The following is a 17,193-nucleotide window of genomic DNA, read 5'->3' as shown; positions in this document are numbered from 1 at the left end:
CCAAACATCGAGGCTGATTGTTGATACAGTAACAAAAGAAATAGTAATGAGCGTTATAACCTGTGCTGCTAGAAAGCACTAAAGGTGGTCGGAAATAGCCAAGATGGGAGGGTTCGCCGCAAGCAAGAGCAGAGACGCTGCATAGCTCTTCCGCTCATGACTGCCCTGACCAGTCAGGTCGCTGTGGTGGCCCCAGCAATGAACATTAAAAGTCCGTAATGGCCGCATGAACGCCGTCGTTAGATGGTACCGTAGGGGAATCCGAAAAATCACCAACTCCGTCCAAATGCAATAATATGACAGGTCGTACCAGTTAAACATCGATCATTTCGGCATCTTCCGCGAGAACATCGTCAGCAGGGCCCCAGTTGCCCTCATAGACAGTGGCGCCTGCCCGCCGCCTAGATGAGACAAATTGAACCCCATACGATTCAAGGATATGCTCAGCAGTAGGCCGGTCTTGCGGCTCAGGTGAAATCATCCACCGGACGAGCTTGTCCAAAGACTGCTCGTGCCCAGCGTCCATCATAAAACTGGGGGGGTCTGAGAGCTCGCTGCTGCGAGTGAAAGGCATTGGCTTCCGCTCGTGACTGCCTCCGAGGAAGCTAGGCGTGCAGAAGTCATCGTCGCCGAAATCCGAGGCACAGAGCTCCTCAAATGATGGCTCCTCTGAAACGGGGTTTCCAGAGGCATCGCGGAAAACAGTGGTCTCGGAACTCCATGTCAAGCTCGGGACGTCACTCATGTCCCCGTTCCGGAGCTTCTGCCATGAAAGACCGTTGTCTGGAAGTTCGACATTGCCCGCAATCTCGAACATAATCAGACCTAAGGAAAAGATGTCTGCTGGCTTGTCATATCGTCCCATCAAGATTTCTGGGCCGATATATTCACGGTCACCTTCTCCTTCGATTCCCTCTTCGGCTGGCCAACGAGTTGCCATGCCAAAGTCTGCGATCTTCAGAACACCCTCGAATGTGACCAGTATATTAGCCGGTTTCAGATCGAGGTGAATGAAGCCGGAGTCATGGATATGTTTCAAGCCCTTCGTAGATTAGTATACCTTTGCTGGATGAATGAAAGTCAAGGAGTGCTTACTATAGATAGCTCGAGCAAGATCTTCCAGATCCGGAAATCGTCGAGCCTAGCTTTGAGTCCAACCTGAGTGAGAAAGACATCTAGACTGCCTTCTTCACAGTACTCTGTCTGAATGTAAAGATGTCCGTTGTCCTCCCAGCTGTCGGTGAAGGATATGATATGGTCCGAGTTCGTGAGGGCCTTCAGAGCATCAACCTCTCGAATGCGGCGCTCGCGATCCTTCAGCCCAGTATAGGGCTGCTTCGCTTTCTTGACCGCCCAAATCTGCTCAGGAAGTGTTTTGGGTGATCTTGGGGTTGTCGAGAATATGGACGACAAGGACATCTCGTTTGGCTGTGCTACACGAAAGACCTGGGAGAACTCTCCTGTGCCAACGAGTTCAACATGTTCGAATCGAGAAGTCAGGACAGGGTCCACATCTGGAGCATGGTGAATGTTCAGAGGCAGACTGGGCCTTTTACCGATAAAAGAGTCGCGTGGGCCCGTGGGAGTTGCGGGAAGGTTGAATGAATTGAAGTCTGCTTGAACAGATTGCCGATCATTAGGTGCAGATATAGTAAGACCACTGGGGTCGGGGGGCAAGAAGTGTTCTTGTGGGGTACGTGGTGAGCCACGTTGAAATCTGTCATGTAGAGGACTAGAATTTGTGTTCCTCGCCTCAGACAGTCTCTCGAGGGAAGCGATTTGCGATGCAGTAGGAGGATATGTTCGAGAAGGGAAAAAAGTCTGTTTGGTGGGTGTTGGAGGGAAATCTGATTCGCTAAGAGGTTGACTATCGTGCCGGTTAGAGGGCGATTGAGTTTGTAGGGTGTCGTCGCCGTCTATGCTTGCAAAACTACCTCGTCGGGAAAGATCGCCTCTGTTGAAGGTGTTGCCGAAGATGCCCATGCCTCGCCCAAAGGGACCCGCCTTAGGACGCGAGCTTTGTGGATTGAATGGAGAGGGAGGGGGCATATCCATGGGCTTGCTGATAATCGACTTTCCGAGCGGTTCTTCAGGTTCGGACCTCTGACTAGTAGTGAAAAGATTGACAGGCCGTTTGCACGGCGTATCAGGCATGTTCTTACTGAGACCCAGCATGCTTTGGGGATCATCAGCATTGCGGTTCTTCTTCGAAATGAGACCAGTGGACATGAAAGCGGCTGGAAGTGGTTTGACGAGCTTGTAGTTCTCTGGCGTTGCGAACGAGTCGTTCGACGATGTCGAATCCTCACGGGTGAGATGGCGCGCAGCGGTCGGCCTCGTTGCGCCTGCCGGTAGTGATCTAGAAAAATTGAAGGTCGCTCTAGGCTGATCATGCCTCTGCACAGGCTCATGGGTAGGAGAGTCCTCAATGAGGCTGGAGCTTGAGGATGATTGAGTAATTGTCCGAGATAGAGGGTGAGCCGTAGGCCGAGAATGTGCTACATTCGTGCTTGAGAACAATGAAGGTTGCGCCGGCCGCGGAGAAAAGATACTCTCCCGGTTTGGTTGAAAGGTGTTGCTGTCCAGAGCTGGGCGCGAGCGGACGGTGAGAGGAGTGCTAATATCTGAGCCCTCCTGGTCTCCCATCGCTCTAGCACGAGAAAACAATGACCGGTCGCTTTGACGCTGCTGCAAGGTTGACCGCCGTAGAGAAGACGTGCGCCTAGGGACAGTAGCGAAGGGGCTGAAAGGTGGCGTGGTCGTGTTTGGGAAGAAAATTGCGTCCTTCTCAAGATCGAGGTCTGCTGTTTTCGGGTCATCTGGCGTGTACGATGCATTTTCGCTGTCGAAAATGCTAAATTCGCCCGAGAGATTGGCAGCGTGCACACTTCGTCGCTTTGCTGAAGGACTTCCCCTTGAAGCCCGGTCTAGATTCATGATACCGTCGCTTCGTTTCAAGGGGCTGACAACTTGATATGAACCAAATGTTCCACTTCGTCGTTTTTCGATCCGGGATACTAATGGACGAGAAGAAGGCGTGCCTTCTGCGTATACATTGGGGTCAATCGAGCATGCATCAACGCCGCCACCCATCTCGTCTGGGGAAAGGCTGATTCCTGGCACAGTAGAAGTATTCTCTAACCCAGGAGTAGCGAAGACGCCATGCAAGGGCTTCGAGTTACCTTGGTCAGTCGAGACGTTGAGAGCACGCTTAACTGGACTTCGAGGTGACGTCCGCGCGCGGCGCATAGGAGGGCGTGAGATTTTGGCGCTTGGGGGATACGGGATTGCGAATGGTGATTGATGGGACGAGCTGGGAAAGAGCACAAAATTGCTCTGGGCGGATCTCCGCGATGGCGAGAGTGGCGAAGATACATATGAGCTCTTGGATGGTGAATGATTTCGTGACGCTAAAAGCGAGAAACTTGAGCTCTTGGAGGGTGATCGGGAAAACGATCGACGGAGTTGTCGAATAGCAGTGTTGGCGTCAATGTGATGAATACCGGAATGTGAAGATAAGTGTAGAGTGCCGCCCGCATCACGGTGCGGTGAAAATGTTGCAACCATGGTCGATGAAGCTTTGTTGGTAAGATGTTGTGTGTGTGTCTTAACGGATAGTGTATGAGCCAAAGGTGAGAGCTGGGTGTGTTGGGAGTAAGTCGTGGAGTGGCAGTTTAACTCATCAAGCTGCAGGAGTCACAACAAAGTCAACTATGACGGCTTTATTTTCCCCACGCGACTAGCCAACCGGTGTCGAGGGTGGTAAGATCCGACGCGATGATGGAATGCTTGGTTAAGAGAGAGGGGTGCGAGCGATGGTGCCAAAGCAAAGAAAGCAAACAAGGCGAAGCGTGCTATGAATTGACATCACAAGGGCGCTGAGCGGCTGGGGAATTCCAGAGGATCGCTTTATGACGCTCCCATGCGCTTTCGAGTCTCGACTCTAGACTCTAGACTCTTGATGATGGAGTGATGCCCCTCGGCGAGATCACGATCACCCGGATGCGCGCTGGGAAGCGCAACGTCTGTTTACCACTGTCTGCTTTTCGAAGCGCTCTGGCTGAAACGGAAACTGCAGTGGGAATGTTTCAGGTGACTACACCCGCGTCAAAACAAGCAGGCGCGACGCGAAAGTGCAGGTGCGACTGGAAGGAGGTTAGGCGCGCGCAAGCAGAGCGATGCGCAAATCCAAGACAAGGGCAAACACTTGCGGCACCTGCGACAGTTCGGATGCGCAAGAGACAGGCCGAGGATGCAGTCAGCAGTGTTCTGATTTGATTGTAGGAGAACTAGCAGCAGAGCTCTGCGTCTCCCTTCCGTCTCCCTTTCTTTAAAACCCAGGTGGATGGGCTTGCCAGGCCACGATAGCGCAAGGGGCTGATAGTTTGAGGCTGACTCCGAGTAGAAAATAGAGCCGGCCAGACAGCCACGCGACGAGATGAATCGACAGATACCGAATGGCGAAGAAAGGGATGAGCGAACGGATGATCGAGGGGGGTGGCTTTGCGGATGCTAATGGAGCGGAAGTTGCGGTATGCAGAGGCGAACCCTCACTGAAGAAAATCGACCGAGGAATCTCCCTTACGGGACTGGGAGATGGAGGGGAAATCCTGTTTTAGACTTCAAATGAAGAGCAATAATCAGTTGGAATAGCACGAAAGATATGGAGAGGTGAGGTAGGTACCAGTGGATGGGCCGATGGGGTCGTCCGACGGAATTTGGGAGCTGGGGAAAAAGTTGACTGACAGTCTGTGCCTGACATGGACAGTGTCGGTCGAGTCGGCAGTTCGCCTCTTCTGTGTCGTTCTGGCGTCTGCGGCCAATCCTCGAGCGGGACTGTTTGATGTTATTCTCTCACGCGCAACTGTCGCGTCGTTTGTTGTTGATGTCCCCCCAGAACGGTTTAGCGCGGGCCATCACGCGTCGCTCCACATCGTACGATACGTGACATTACAAGACACTACTATTTCTCTACAGATATCTAGAATGTGCGGCTTTCTTCTCGCTACTGCTGTCTGATTCTCTCATCCTGTCCTTCCAGTACTCACTCCCAAAGTGGTGACAATGACATCTGTGCACCCGCGGGTGGTGGAGGAGGTGGAAGCGTATCGATAATGCTCGATAAGCAGACGCGGGGGCTTCCACCGGCACAGATTCCACCGATTCCACTGATCCCACTGATCCTCCCTTGCATGTGCCTCAATAATTCGTGCTCGCGCTGTTTATGTCTTGCTGACTCAAGCATAATTGCCACCCTGCACAATTCTCTGATATCATGCCCCAGTTTGGGCCGACCCGAGTGGCAATTCAGACCGTTAAGGCTGGTACCTGAAGATGCGTACGTCTACCTACTACCTAGTAACTTCGAGTAAACAATGAGTCAGCTCAAGCACTTGAAAATTCAGAGTGAGGCTTCGCTTCATCGCCTAAGATTAGGGAGAACGCACAGAAGTAGGAGTCCCTGGCTGCACCCAGATTAGGTTGGAACCTTCCCAACAACTTACCTGAAACACAACATTATCAAACTCTGTCTGGACTCTGGAGATCAAAGCTGCGCCTGTGCTTCGGCATCCTCCGCACAAAGTACAGAGCACACCCTGATGCGTAGAGATAGCAACAAACCCCTCAATCCACGTGTGACGTCCATATCTCCCTCGTCTGACGTATCCAAAGTATCGACATCATCAAATCGACCGCGACTGGCTCTGTCTATCCCTTGATAATCAGATCGGGATCTTCATTGATTCTGGGGACTTACCTAGTGGCACTTTCGCGACGGCTGATGGTTGGCCCTCTCCACAAACATGATGTCTTGGGCTTCGAGAGAGACATCACCACCGGTGTTTTTGGGTATCAATCGATTGCCCGAAGCGATGACATATTCCGTTGCTGACGTTTCTTCCTTTGAAACGGCCTCTTTGTCGTGGTAGAGACCGTTGAGTGTAGAGCACTAAAATCCGTTGTCCCTGACGACTGCTGGAATATATATTCGCTCAGCCCTAAGTTCAATATTGTAGACCGCAACTCTGCTACATCGACCAAACCCTCACCGCAATACTGAAGTAGATCATCAACTGAACCCTTCAACCCTTGATCCGATTTTAGCGGAAGAAAGAAGACGCAATGAACCTTGATGACGGGTGCGCTCAGATACTAACCGTCCCCCCTCCAACCACAGTGTCGACGCAAAGCCACTACACAATTAAGCATACTTCAACTAGTTTGCTTCAAATCTTGCATGAACAGCAATCTAAGCCCAAAGATACACCGCATGTTTGCTTCCCCAGTTTTGTTGGCCGATATCTAATCTTCAGCCAGTTACCGACCGCGAGAGGGATATGACAGGTCACTATACAACCTATAGTCGGATTTTCAACACCCCCCTGCGCGACATGCCTTGATTTTCCCTGTTTTATCTTCACCGTATCGATAACGCTGCCTGTCTGGGGGTTGGCCGGCCGGTTTGCCGGATAGGCAATAGTAGCCCTAGATTGCGAACCCTGTGGGCGCTCAGGTCTTCATGGTCGCCCATCCCACTCAAGGGGGGAAATAATTGACTTCAGAATGTAAGTCTCGGTAGACCTGCTGCCCTTGATCTCTTGTCTTGACATGATGCTCCTTAGTATTGATTCTCTGTTCGGGGCCTGCTTCATCATTCGCCTAGGAATGCTACACCTGGAGGACGCAGCGTCCACAATGAAATCCGTGTCAGCAAAATTTGCCAGATAATGCCCACCAAGAGAGGGAGCGGAACGACTGAATGTTGGCTCGAGTCTGTCAGACGCAGGGTCTATCCACAAGATATATTTATTCGGTGTCGCCAGCAAGAGAACTAGGCGTTGTTTGATGTTCAGACCTGAAGTGCTTAGTGACCCCGGTACCACAAGGCAAGAGTCTCGCATCGGTAATATCTTCAACCCAGTCTCCATAGGCTCGGAGATTGAAGCAAGTGGTTCGGTTTGGGACTAAAGAGTGATATTTGCCTCCAGAAGGCTGTAGGCTGTCTAGCCATCGCCCACGACGTCGTCGAAAGCAGATGGCTTTGAAGGACATCAAAGCGACTCGATAGAAATGTCATCTATCTATCAGAGATAGGCACACTACGAACACAATGACGCCTGCAGCAATCATACGGACATGCTTCAATCTGATAGTTTGACCTCCCAAACTCAATCTTGAGCAACGCCAGATCTTGAAGAAAGTTTACACACGACGCGCACTGCCCAAAAAGCCATCGTGCAAACGCAACCATGAATGTCGTTTGAATCTTGGAAGGGACTTGGAGGCAGTCTACGGCCAAATAGCATCGTGCACGGTGCACGGCATAAAGTGTGGATCAAACTAGGCTCAGAGTCAATCGAGTCATCGACACAGGAAGAACCCACCTGCATATACCTGAAGGTGGTAAGCACTTACCTGATGAGCCTAATATAACACGCACTTACGATGCCTCAGAAACACATAGCTGGCCGGACGGCCTGAACTCCTCGAAGCACCGCGCGTGCGGTCTGTGTAGCACAATTATATTGACTTTGTTCATGGATTCGCGTGGGATGTGTACATGGCTAGAATGTTTGGGTCCTGGAAGTGAGTTCAACTCGAGAAGAATGACAGTCTCAAGTAACCGAGTCTTCCTAACTGGGGGTCGGGGGAGGGCTTCCGTCACAACCAGACCTCGAGTGCTAACACATGTGGGTAGCACGCCAACACATTCGACCAAGCTGTTCGACGAGTGAAAGTCATGGTAATAAGCATGACAGACCAAAACTATCGTGATAGCTGAGACGGATGAAGTTGGTGTGGGATTTAGTTCTAGCACAAGGGAGCTTTGGCCTCGCGAGCCTGCATACGCAGCAGCCAACCAAGACGCAGGCATTTATAATCCCAAGCATATACGCTGCTTTTCATTGGAAACAAATTTCCCACGAGGACACAATGCCTTGTATGTGGAGTCAGTATGGGATGGGATCATATGAGGGACTGGCGTGGGAGAACGGAGTAGATACCTACCTGGGAGAACAAGGACGAAGACGCGAGGCAAGCGCCGAAAAGAAATGAGTTTGCGTAAGTTTCAATATCGAGAGCTTTCTTAGCTTCAAAGCATGCGAATTTACATTCTCGTTTCTCCCTAGACCTAGTCGAGGTAAAGGGCCAAATTTTGACTCCAAGAGACCCTGGCTTCCGTTGCTGATCGGCCAGGCTTTATCCCAATCCATGATCGCTCCATGTATATACGATCCATGTCGCTGGCAGGGATTATGGATAAATGTAACTAGGATGCTGGGTTGAAGACTCGAAGAGAGTTCTCGAGTTAGGATACTTTGTTAGTGGGTTATGCTATATAGCGATATGCTGATTGGTATGGTGGACGGCCCTTGCGTTGGTCAACGCCTCGTTGTAGACACTGATGCTTTCTTTTTCAGAAAATAGAAGAAGCTAGCCAGACTGTGAGGCTAGGTTGTCTCGGATTCGCGTCTTCTCATGCGATCTTGGTGTGGGGGAACAGAAAGTATGTTAAGGGCGCCTTTGTGAGGATCTTAAACCTGGTATAGAGCGGCATTTATACTGAGAGGCATGCCGTAGCCATTGTGTAGATATAGATCGGGGACAATACTGGGGATCAGGCTGTTTATCCATCATTGCTGTAGAGATGGAATGATTGCCACAAGGCACAGCAAGTTCGTGGATAGGCTCATGCATAGAAGCCAAAAGGAACTCGAGGGACTCATGGATCCATGGATGTTACCCCGCTGTTACTTGCAGGAGGCTGCATGGAACGTGGGAGTGTTTTGGGATTCTGCGAGCATGTGAGTTCCACCATCTGCGAAGGTATACCACAACTTCAGTCTCAAGGAGCTGTATGACCTCTGGTATATTCTGAAGAATAAGAGGCGAAAATAATCGTCTGCATCCTGGTAGTATTGAGCCACTAGTTTGAATATTCCCGACATCGGGCAGAAGCGGATCTAATCTAGCGTCCATCATCCCACCTTCTTCACCTTGCTGCGCAGGGCCGAGTGCTTGGACTGCGGGGCTCTCTCTGAAAAGCCAGGACAAGAGATCTTCTAAGTTCTTGAAGGTTGAAGGTCCTTCTGAAGTCAACGGTTGTCGTGAAACCTGCGGCCCGTCAAAGCCTGCGGAAGTACACAGTGCCTCCCTACCTAGTAAGTGGCGTGTTCCGGCACAATGGCTTTGAGTGGAACAATATCCATCCATTTTTCAAAAAGACCCAGCAGCCGTTGAGGCAGCTAGTAGCTGTATGCATCCGTTACAGGGAGCTCTGGCTGTAAGTGTCCAAGCTCAACTGTGAATCGTCATTTTGTGCTCTGGTGGAACCTGCTGCTGCCTTTCAACGACGCCATTTCCCGGCCCGCTGTCAAAAGATTCCACGGTTTCTGTTCTCTTATGGTCTCCGCTGTGTTGCTGTGTTTTTTTTTATTTTTTATTTTTTTTATCTTTTGCAATTTTTCAGCAGTTACAAGTTACGAGAGGGGAACTGTCTTGAGCAAGATGGGTCCGATTTTCCCTGTTCCTCGATTTCCACTTCGGCCATATATAACAGCCAGCTGCCTTCCACCTCTCCGACGATCCCATATTTCTTCCCAAGCTCCATAATTTCTTTGACTTGCTCTTTCTATAGACCCTTTGATACCACTGTATTTTCTTTCCTCCAATTTTTTCTACATCGAGCGTGTCTGACCTTCCAATGGAGCCTGTCGAGCGGAAGCCGGAGATCGACTTCCAGAGCTATCGCAAGATGCCTCAATCCCAACAACGGGCGCCTCAGCGCTTGAGACCTACTCCCCCAGACGAGTTGCACGATCTGCTATGTGTGGGCTTTGGCCCGGCCTCATTGGCAATCGCAATTGCCCTGCACGATGCTCTTGACCCGTGCTTGAACAAGAGTGCCCCCACCTCCGGCTGGCAGCCCAAGGTTGCTTTCCTGGAGCGTCAGAAACAATTTGCCTGGCACTCGGGCATGCTGGTCCCCGGCTCAAGGATGCAGATCTCCTTTATCAAAGATCTCGCCACTCTTCGTGATCCCCGCAGCAGCTTTACCTTCCTCAACTACCTTCACCAGAAGGACCGTCTGATCCACTTTACCAACCTGAGCACCTTCCTCCCGGCTCGTATGGAGTTTGAAGACTATATGAGGTGGTGCGCGCAACAATTCACAGATGTCGTGGCCTACGGCGAGGAGGTGATCGAGGTTATCCCCGGCAAGACGAACCCAGATAGTGACGTGGTCGACTTCTTCACAGTTCTCTCTCGCAACGTGGAGACTGGAGAAATCTCGTCGAGGAGCGCGCGAAAGGTTGTGCTCGCTCTGGGAGGAACCGCAAAGCTCCCTGCCGAGCTTCCTCAAGATCCCAGGATCATGCACTCTTCTAAGTACTGCACCACTCTGCCCGGCTTGCTCAAAGACAACAACGAGCCCTACAACATCGCGGTCCTAGGAAGTGGTCAGAGTGCGGCCGAGATCTTCCAGAGCCTTCAAAAGCGTTATCCCAACTCGAGAACCACGCTCATCATGAGAGACTCCGCCATGAGGCCCAGTGATGACTCTCCTTTGTAAGTCAGACCAACTGATACCGTTGCTAAGACTAACCCCAGGACAGTGTCAACGAGGTCTTCAACCCCGAGCGAATTGACAAATTCTACAACCTCTCCGCCGCCGAGCGCCAACGCTCCCTCAAAGCTGACAAGGCTACCAACTACAGTGTTGTCAGACTGGAGTTGATCGAAGAGATTTACCACGACATGTACCTCCAGCGAGTCAAGAACCCCGACGAGACCCAGTGGCAACATCGCATCCTCCCTGGCCGCAAAATCACCCGCGTCGAGCACTACGGACCGAAGCGCCGCATGCGATTGCACGTCAAAGCCGTGAAGGATGGCAACGATAGCCTTGTTGGCGACGGCAAGGAGATTCTTGAGGTTGATGCGCTCATGGTCGCAACGGGATACAACCGCAACGCCCACGAACATCTTCTCGGCAAGGTCGAACAGCTGCGACCGGCGACGCAGGATCGTTGGACCCCAAGCAGAGATTATCGTGTCGATCTCGACCGCAGCAAAGTGAGTGCACAGGCTGGCATCTGGCTGCAAGGCAGCAATGAGCAGACACACGGATTGAGCGACAGTCTCCTGTCGGTTCTGGCCGCACGAGGTGGCGAGATGGTGGAATCGATTTTCGGAGAGCAGCTGGACAACGCGGCGGTGCCGGACACCAGATTCCGCGCTATGCTGTGAAAAATTTCAAACCCAAAAGTAATAACGAAGAGCTGGTGGGGCCCTTGATTGAAGTATGGAGTACATCAGGCCAGGCCGCCAGAGCGAATGAGGATCCCACTTGGCATTTATTGTGTAATTTTGGCTGGCTATATACATTATGATTTCTTTGAGTTTTCTTTTTCTTACACTATATGGAGCATGCATTATGACAGGGGAATCCAGACTCACCGCTGGTTCATCAATCAATTGGCGAGATTTGGACATTCTCTAACTACCACCAGTGACACTCGCTTGCTCACTGTTCATTGACAGAGTTGGAGCTTGCTTCTAGAGCCTGCAGCTCATTCCTTCTTCGTCGCGCGTACATTAGCATGCCCCACACTTATGCCCGAGCAGGTTCAATCGGCCGCGACCGCAGAAAAAAAAAGTTTCAGTCTTCCAGCGTCTTCGCAGTTCGACATCGGAGCTCAGAGTCTTAAACAGTCTGCAGAAGACTCAAATGTATCTCTCTGCAGATCACCAAAGAAGCGAGGGAAACAGCCACGTAGGCGAGCCAATCAACTCCAGAAGTCAAGAAATTGAGGTCCAAAATAGCGTTAGGCAGACCCATGCAGAGGCACTGATTGGATTGTGGTTCCGATAATCTGATCATCAGATAAAAATTTTCACTTGTTATCTGATGGCACCATCGAATCCTTTCCACTCTTGAATTCTCGTCCGTGGAAACCTGCCGGAGGAGGATGCCCATCCTGGCTTGCTGACTGCAGATTACCTATGCGCTCTGTGCATATCCAGAAGGTATACGCCCGCGTCAGTGGACAGTGCGAGCTGCACTCCCTCCCTGTCATGCAGACAATTTAATCTTCCAACAAATCACCCCATTATGAAAACTCTGCCCTTCAGTCAATTCAACGAGATCTAACAAGCCAGTAAAGCCAGCACACAGAACAGAGAATTATCAGATCAGCCCCTCCGCATACGTAACCAGTGACCAATTCCCAGCCGAGCAGCCCACCAAAATCCCCGGTTCCCATTCGTCTCACACGACTTGCCGGCATCATTCCCCACCAGAAGGAGCAACCGACTCCATACAAGCCTAATCCCAGCCCTGGCCTAAATCCGCTGAAGAAGCAAATTTCGACCGCCTCTGCCCAGACTTCTCAGAGTCTGCCCAGTGCCCAGTGCCCAGTGCCTGTGAAGGTGTGAACCTAACTCTGACTCCCGCACACGGGTGAGTGCGAGCGCAGCGGCGAGCGTAACCGTACGAAAAACAAGAGTTTTTGCCTCACCGGGTGTGTGGCTTGTCGATCATAGTGCTGATTTTTATTGGCATCTTGGTACTCACTCTTGGTACGGGTACGGCATTGCCTCGGCTGGAGGACTGATCTGATCGATAATTCTGATCGGATCAGATAAAAGAAAGGATGCAGAGTAGCATTGGCGGTCGAAATCTGCTGCTTGGAGCATACGACCTACGAATCTACCTACCCCTGTCCCGAACTCAAAGCTTCACCTAAAATAAGTACCAGATCGACTTCATGTCATGTAGATCCCAACAGTCAGTTGCGAACTTGGACCCCTCCCTATCTAAGGTAGGTACGGTACGCATGGCAGTAGTACCTGGCAGCTCGTACAGTGTGGACTACGGACTGGGGAGGGAAGGAGACAGGGAACCGCCGACCTGGATCGGAGAAGGTCGGGGATGCTACGGAGTAAACTGCAGAACGCACGTTGCGCGGTACGAAGCACCTTCGAGGCAGGGCGCCAACAGGGGTATTTACACGTGCCGAAGAGACAGCGGGGACTGGATTGCATACTGCCATATAATATAGTCCGTACGTACCATAGGAGTAACTTACATATGGCGCATCCTCATGCAGAAGAACTGTCCTATGCATACTGCATAGGTACTCCACGGTAGCATCCCGTTAATACTACACATTAGTTATACTATATCTTTGGTGTGACTCTCGAGAGGCAACATTTCAACTGCACCTGCAAGCATGGTATGATCAATATTCTGATCCTGCCCTCGTCCAATGTCAAGCCCTAATCAATCAAATCAATCATCTCCACTATAGATTGATTGTACCATGCTCTGTAGCGTTGAGCCATCATTTCCCTCTCTGACGAGTCTACGTGGGGTTTTCTTCGTTCCAGCCTTCCAGCCTCCTACGGTACCTACCCACTCACCGTGTGTACCCGTGAAGGATGGACTTAGGACGTACTTAGAAGTTAGTACCACTATGACTTATATGCAGGACCTCTGTGACTAGGACTAGGCCAGGCCACCCGTTATTATTCCCAGCCACTTGGCAGGGTCATCTCTTCAGGTCTCGCTAAGTAAGTCACTGCCAGCGCTAGGCGAGAAAGAAACCCTACCTACCCTAGCAATAATCCACCAACACCTCCTAGGCACTTCAAGGTTCAAACCCAAACCCGAAAGCCAAGAACAAGAGGGAAAAAAAAAGAAGTGGCCAATTCACTCAGCTTGCCGAGATAAGATGCTAGTGTGGGATTTGAGTTCCACCAAGGGCGCTAAAAAGGTTAGAGAGAAGAGTCTGAGACAGAATGGATGGAACTCGTTACTCAATTCCAAGAAAGTTTTGTAACTGTAATGTGGTTACAGTTGGTGTATGTTTGTAGTTTGTGGCATCCATGTGCAGCCAGGGTGCGATATCGGATCGTCGGCTGGTGGAAATGGGAGGGTCCTTCCCTGCAGAGTCCAGAGTGTATTTTTCAGGTACTCTACTCCGTACTTGGATTTGGAACTGGAGTATTCTCTTCAAGGGTACCAGGGTACCCAGGGAGGCGCTCGTGGAAATTAGTATACCATGCAATTGATAATATCATGAAGGCTAATCATGCTTGAGTATATACAGGCAGGCAGCCAGGAACAGTATATGCAACATTATACAAGGGTAGCGACTCCTTTCCATATCTCAACAGACAGAACCATTGAGTCATCCGGTGTTCATTATACCCATCAGACTCGTCTCAGAAACCACCACCTATTACTATTAAATCCGTGTTTCGACTTATACGATATCTTCGTGCGCCACGCTGCGATACCTTCCACCGCTGTGCATGCGAGTCGGAGACTCATACATGCTGTTGTAGTTGACGATTTCACCCCCTAGCATGGCAGAACCCGGCTCGCGTTTGCCAAAGTATGGTGCGGGATCACACCAGAAGTCGCGGCAGTTCGTGATAAGGCCGCGGGAGAAAGGGTTTTTGGGTCGAGCTGCACGGGGGCCTTCGCGAAGACCGTCTCGAGCTGTGGCGAAGAATGTGTCGAGCCCGAGGAGGGATGACCATTGCTTGATGCAGCCGCCGCGATGGCGATGTCCATGCGCCAGCGCTGGGTTCGGTCCCTGGCCAGAGGCCGAGAGGCCGGCGGCGTCGAGAGAAGTTGTGCCCGCAGAGATGGCGGATGCGAAAGCCCGGGAGCTGGGGTCGCTGCGGTCGATAGAGTGCCCTCTCATGTTTTCGTATGTTGTCTGGTTCCGGGAGATTTGAATGAGCTGAACGGCGCAGAGCATGGTGACCCAGACCAGCTGGATAGCTACCCAAACATCGAGAAGAAGTGTAAAAGTATCACGAAGGATAATGTCACATATTTGATCGTTCAAAATGTTACACTGCAGTTCGACGGGCGCTGGTAGCCCAGTGATGTCTAAAACTAATCAGGAAACCCTTCGTCCTGCAGGAAAGAGGATACTCACAGTTGAAATTCAAGTGCAGGAAGAGAATGATGCCAAGTGCTAAGCAAATAATGTACAGAACAAACTGGCGTAAGTTGTTTGCACCCACGCAGTTGTCAATCCAAGGGCAGTGACTGAATATGTTAACAACATCCTTCGGCATAGGGTAGTGGTCTTACTGGTCATGCTTCGCAACACAGCGTTGACAGCGCTTGCAGTGCTTGCTACGAAGAGGTCTCCGGATCATACAGTAGACGCAAAAGTTCTCTTCATCAAATTTCCACTCCTCAAACAGTTGCGCAATAACCTCTCTTTGTTGGTTCCTGCTACCAAGCTTTGGAACATAGCCCGGATCCGTAACCATAGCGTAAAAGTAGAAGTATGTTGTTAAGGAAAAGAAAATCGCAAAGCCTATGTTCAAGAAAGGGGACGTTGAGTAGGTCGCTGGAAGATCGGCGTATCAGTATAGTCCTCATGGTGCGTGGCTTCTTAACCCTTACCTGGCAAGACATATAGAACGTATCTAACGAACACCCAGAAGAGTGAACCGGCAAAAACACCAGCTAGGAATGGCTAGAGTACGTGTCAGCGATTGCGACACAACCATGGAGGCCGATCTTACAGTTTTGTGAAGAACCCTAAACTCCGTAGGGCCCTGACTGGCAGCTTTTCTGGCCACCCATTGCAGCCCAAACACGGCAACGATCGCGATGGGAATGGCGGCATATATGACCATATTGCTGAGGATCCATAGAACCACGAATAGGAGGAGGAACGGCCAGAGGAAGAAGAACTTGGACATGATGCTCTTGTCCCGCACGTAGGGGGACAGGCCTATAGGGAGAGCCTTTCGGCTCCCATCCGGCTCGTAGCCGCATTCGCTCAAAGCGCGGTACCAGACATGCGTCGTGTTCATCTCTTGCGCTACAACCCCGGGCGTTTTACCTTCTCTCGTCTTTGCAGATCGATCGGCGCCGTATTCGAGAATCTTCAGTACACTGGGTAGGGAACCCTTGACTAAAGCCCAGTGCAGCGGTGCCAATCCGCCGTCGTCCACAGCATTGGGGTTCGCGCCCCAGCGCAAAAATAGGTCCACGCACGCCGGATATCCCTTGTAAGCTGCCCACATCAGCCCTGTATGTCCCTGTTGATCGACGACATCGACTGGTATCTCTTGGTGTAGTAGGAGGACAAGCAAGAACGCATTCCCATCGATCGTCGCTAGGTGGAGGATATTGTAACCTTGAACGTCGGTAAGAAGAGGGTCGGCGCCGTTTCGAAGCAGTAGGTGCACGATGTAGTAATTACACCGTTGAGCTGCCCACATCGCAGGTGTCGCAACAGACTCCCCACCCTTCGCGTTCACATCGGCCCCATTGTCTATCAGGAACTTGCACATCGCATATTGGTTGTTGATCGCAGCCCACTAGCAGAAAGGTATACGGTTAGTATCAACAACCTCATAAGACAGAATAGTTCCAGAGCGCACGCACATGTAACGGTGTAATCCCTTCCTCATCGGCATGAGTCGCCGTAAACTTCTTGTCGTCAAACAGCTTCTGCATGACGGGGATTTCTCCTATCCGAGCAATCTGCATTATATCCTCCCCCAATGGGATCGACTTGGGGCGATCCAGCTTCATGCTCTTGAGCTCAACAGAGACATCATCGGTAGCCAGTTTCGGGGGTGTAGCGGCGCTTTTGCCAGACGGCGCGGAGGGCGGACTCGAGCCAAAGGCAGCAGAGCTGTTACTGCTACCCGGCTGCGGCCCGTTCGACGAGCTGCCGGAAGACATCGGCGTCTCTTATCCGGACAGGTGACTCGATTAAAATGCGATCACGCCGCTGTCGAAGGAGCAAGGACGAATGGAGCGGAGACGACACGATATCAGTCCGTGGAGGCGCTATTGCAAAGCTGGAGCACAACGCGGAGGTCAAAAAACAAATCCCACGATAAGAGACCCTGAACACAACGGTATTACAAAAGTAGAAGAATGAAGAGAAATTAAAGAAGCAGAAAAGGCCGTATCGTGAAGGGGAGAAATATTTGGTTGTTAATCGGGGACACGAGAAGGCTGACACTAAACGGGCTGGGCTGAGGGCGATCACCTTTCGCGGAACTCCAAGGACTCAAGGAGGCTGAAGGAATATGGATTGAGCAACAATTGACTGCACAGCCTCTTCTCTTCATATTATGTGTACATTTTATCTATTGGATGTCTCTCTTAACTCATCTACACTTCTCAATCTCACA

The 17,193-nt window shown here is 51.1% G+C and overlaps 4 protein-coding genes across 4 annotated transcripts; 1 reads left to right on the top strand and 3 right to left on the bottom strand.

Annotated features, from left to right (window-relative positions):
- Nucleotides 1-42: 42 nt before the first annotated feature.
- BJY04DRAFT_79044 (tyrosine protein kinase SWE1) lies at nt 43-3,769 on the bottom strand. The gene is made up of 2 exons (XM_073721081.1): nt 1,096-3,769; nt 43-1,042 (listed from the first exon to the last, which is right to left on the bottom strand). Exons 1-2 carry the CDS (start codon nt 3,565-3,567, stop codon nt 314-316), a joined length of 3,201 nt encoding a protein of 1,066 aa, XP_073570309.1. The 5' UTR covers nt 3,568-3,769; the 3' UTR covers nt 43-313.
- A 3,280-nt stretch (nt 3,770-7,049) lies between these two features.
- On the bottom strand, nt 7,050-8,344 carry BJY04DRAFT_79170 (uncharacterized protein). The gene is made up of 3 exons (XM_073721083.1): nt 8,011-8,344; nt 7,446-7,939; nt 7,050-7,395 (listed from the first exon to the last, which is right to left on the bottom strand). The coding sequence occupies exons 2-3, from the start codon at nt 7,874-7,876 to the stop codon at nt 7,170-7,172; spliced, it is 657 nt and encodes a 218-aa protein (XP_073570308.1). The 5' UTR covers nt 7,877-7,939; nt 8,011-8,344; the 3' UTR covers nt 7,050-7,169.
- A 929-nt stretch (nt 8,345-9,273) lies between these two features.
- Nucleotides 9,274-11,506, top strand: BJY04DRAFT_79062 (L-lysine 6-monooxygenase (NADPH-requiring)-domain-containing protein). The gene is made up of 2 exons (XM_073721082.1): nt 9,274-10,572; nt 10,620-11,506. Exons 1-2 carry the CDS (start codon nt 9,707-9,709, stop codon nt 11,251-11,253), a joined length of 1,500 nt encoding a protein of 499 aa, XP_073570307.1. The 5' UTR covers nt 9,274-9,706; the 3' UTR covers nt 11,254-11,506.
- Nucleotides 11,507-14,067: 2,561 nt separating this feature from the next.
- On the bottom strand, nt 14,068-17,115 carry BJY04DRAFT_191425 (ankyrin repeat domain-containing DHHC palmitoyltransferase family protein). The gene is made up of 6 exons (XM_073711639.1): nt 16,433-17,115; nt 15,562-16,365; nt 15,440-15,512; nt 15,119-15,383; nt 14,961-15,073; nt 14,068-14,911 (listed from the first exon to the last, which is right to left on the bottom strand). Exons 1-6 carry the CDS (start codon nt 16,733-16,735, stop codon nt 14,274-14,276), a joined length of 2,196 nt encoding a protein of 731 aa, XP_073570306.1. The 5' UTR covers nt 16,736-17,115; the 3' UTR covers nt 14,068-14,273.
- Nucleotides 17,116-17,193: the final 78 nt, after the last annotated feature.

The sequence above is a fragment of the Aspergillus karnatakaensis genome, assembly GCF_047715665.1.
Source record: "Aspergillus karnatakaensis strain CBS 102800 unplaced genomic scaffold BJY04scaffold_30, whole genome shotgun sequence".
NCBI classification, from domain to species: domain Eukaryota; kingdom Fungi; phylum Ascomycota; class Eurotiomycetes; order Eurotiales; family Aspergillaceae; genus Aspergillus; species Aspergillus karnatakaensis.
This window is presented reverse-complemented; position numbering and strand designations above follow the sequence as displayed.

Bases quoted from the DNA above. Each gene is read 5' to 3' on its own strand.
- BJY04DRAFT_79044 (XM_073721081.1), bottom strand. From the start codon at position 3,567: ATGGTTGCAACATTTTCACCGCACCGTGATGCGGGCGGCACTCTACAC. The intron at 1,043-1,095 runs GTAAGCACTCCT...TAATCTACGAAG, and splicing joins TCTTGCTCGAGCTATCTATA to GGCTTGAAACATATCCATGA.
- BJY04DRAFT_79170 (XM_073721083.1), bottom strand. From the start codon at position 7,876: ATGCCTGCGTCTTGGTTGGCTGCTGCGTATGCAGGCTCGCGAGGCCAA. The intron at 7,396-7,445 runs GTAAGTGCGTGT...TACCACCTTCAG, and splicing joins CTATGTGTTTCTGAGGCATC to GTATATGCAGGTGGGTTCTT.
- BJY04DRAFT_79062 (XM_073721082.1), top strand. From the start codon at position 9,707: ATGGAGCCTGTCGAGCGGAAGCCGGAGATCGACTTCCAGAGCTATCGC. The intron at 10,573-10,619 runs GTAAGTCAGACC...ACCCCAGGACAG, and splicing joins CCCAGTGATGACTCTCCTTT to TGTCAACGAGGTCTTCAACC.
- BJY04DRAFT_191425 (XM_073711639.1), bottom strand. From the start codon at position 16,735: ATGTCTTCCGGCAGCTCGTCGAACGGGCCGCAGCCGGGTAGCAGTAAC. The intron at 15,384-15,439 runs GTAAGGGTTAAG...CCGATCTTCCAG, and splicing joins CGTTCTATATGTCTTGCCAG to CGACCTACTCAACGTCCCCT. The intron at 15,074-15,118 runs GTAAGACCACTA...TAACATATTCAG, and splicing joins TGTGTTGCGAAGCATGACCA to TCACTGCCCTTGGATTGACA.